The 1,874-nt window shown below is 35.2% G+C and overlaps 1 protein-coding gene across 1 annotated transcript in view; it reads left to right on the plus strand.

The window, feature by feature from the left end:
* LOC106937241 (protein SZT2-like) overlaps positions 1 to 1,874 on the plus strand; it is a 51,492-nt gene that overhangs the window by 42,588 nt on the left and 7,030 nt on the right. Inside the window, exon 3 of the mRNA XM_015018647.1 lies at positions 845 to 1,018. Within this exon, the coding sequence (XP_014874133.1) occupies positions 845 to 1,018 (174 nt within the window). The remainder of the gene's footprint in view (positions 1 to 844; positions 1,019 to 1,874) is intronic.

Consider the following 1,874-nt stretch of genomic DNA (forward strand, 5'->3'; position numbering starts at 1 on the left):
ATGCATAGATCAGTTTATCACTATTCTGTGATTTGGAGGCGACTTATCTCCAGCTCCAATCCTTCACGGTTGGACACTTCCTCCCAGGAAATGTTGGATTCATTGTTGCTTCCTGAACAAATAAAAATTGTTGCAGTCCTTCATTAGAACCAGCTCCCTCTTCTTCATCTCTCCATCTAACTTCTTCCTCCAAAACTTCAGATAAATCGCTCAAATCTTTGCTGAAATTGCTCACAACTTCCTCTGCTTCCTCCGTTGACATAAACATCAACCTTTATATTTTGATTTACCCTCATTATGCAATAAGATGGTGCTGGCATTGACCAAATTAGTACAGAGGAAAACTACAACACTCTCCAGTGCCAGGGAATTTATAATGGTTTGTGAAAACTATTATTAAAAGTTTTTGTGTACACAGTATGAAAGCGCAGTATTTCATCTTTTTAAACCATGTAATTGGTTTTATCATGTTGGTGACACTTTAAAGTAGGTATGACTCCTGCCTGAGATTGGTTATTATGGGCATGTTTGGATGCTCTGTGCAATGCAATTATAGGACTAGCTGTAAATGTTACTCTTGTTCATCAAGGTTGACTTATGAAAGTTGACTGTATTGAATGTCATAGAACTTTTGTTGGTACTTTACATTTCCTAGGTGAGACTGCTCATTGATGTTCTATCTTTGCTGTGCCATTTCCTCATTGTTGTGAAATTTTTGTCCCATTCATGATCAAATCTCTTGTGATGCACTTGCACCAAGACTGGTTTTAACAAATGCCTCCCATTATTCTCATAATATTGCTAACTATATCTCATTGGTGTTTGATGGATTTTTGTTTAACAGCAAAACTCTGAAAATGAGTTGGATTTGGCTGCTGTCCAACCGAAGGGGTGGCAGCCAGATTCCATCCCAACTACAGCCCCCTGTGTTTTGATGCCATCCACCCGGGCAACCTTTCTGGCCCGCAGGTATCGCTTCATCATTGAACTGGACCTCAGCCCTTCCACAGGGATTGTGGTAAGAGTTGTAATCAGAAGTTAACAGCCACACATCTATAAATGTTGTGTATGTCAAATTTCAGGATTGATCTTTTCTAAGTTTGGAATGACTATACATAATGGCTAGGGTTGGGTATTTGTTTGTTTTCCTTGAGAACCTTGCGATTCAATTTGATATTGCTTTAAATACTTTGATATTAAATTAATTTAAATTGGACAGTGCTTATTAATAAACATACGATAATGTTGTAAATACACCAAATTTAGCAAGATGCAAATTTCCATCCATTCTCCTATAAAAGAAACATACAAATTCTACACATAACAATAAAGAATTCAGTAAAAAGTAATTTTTGTTCTATATGGGGGATAGGAAAACCTATTTTAAGGTTCCTTAAAGGAATTTATGTATTGCACCTTGAATAGCCATGGTGTTATACATTACTTTAGCAATGTGTACATAACTATTTAAACTAGAAAATTCCTGCAGAAATTTTAAGGGGCCTGCCAAAGTGTGCCCATCACTTTAGTCCCAGCATTTTAGATTTGTCCTGACAAATGGATCCATGCTGGTCTAACATATATATCTTAAAGTATTGTCAAGGATATCATCGGTATATACATGAACTGAGTCATCATTAAAATGTAATGGCTAAATTCCAGATCAGTGAAATTCAGTCCGACCGACGATTATAAGCTTCGCACATTTTGTTCTCACTCATGGTTCAAAATAATAATTAAAAAAAAAAAAAAACTTGAAAAAAGTTTGTAATTCTTTATTTCTAAAAATAAATTAAATTTTCATACTAAGGATTTTAATTTACACTCAAAAATTCAGTAATTTTATGTAAGCAAAACATGAAAAGTCACAGGAA

This window comes from Poecilia latipinna, unplaced genomic scaffold (genome assembly GCF_001443285.1).
Source record: "Poecilia latipinna isolate Pla-1442-1.1 unplaced genomic scaffold, P_latipinna-1.0 Scaffold2300, whole genome shotgun sequence".
Taxonomy (NCBI): Eukaryota; Metazoa; Chordata; class Actinopteri; order Cyprinodontiformes; family Poeciliidae; genus Poecilia; species Poecilia latipinna.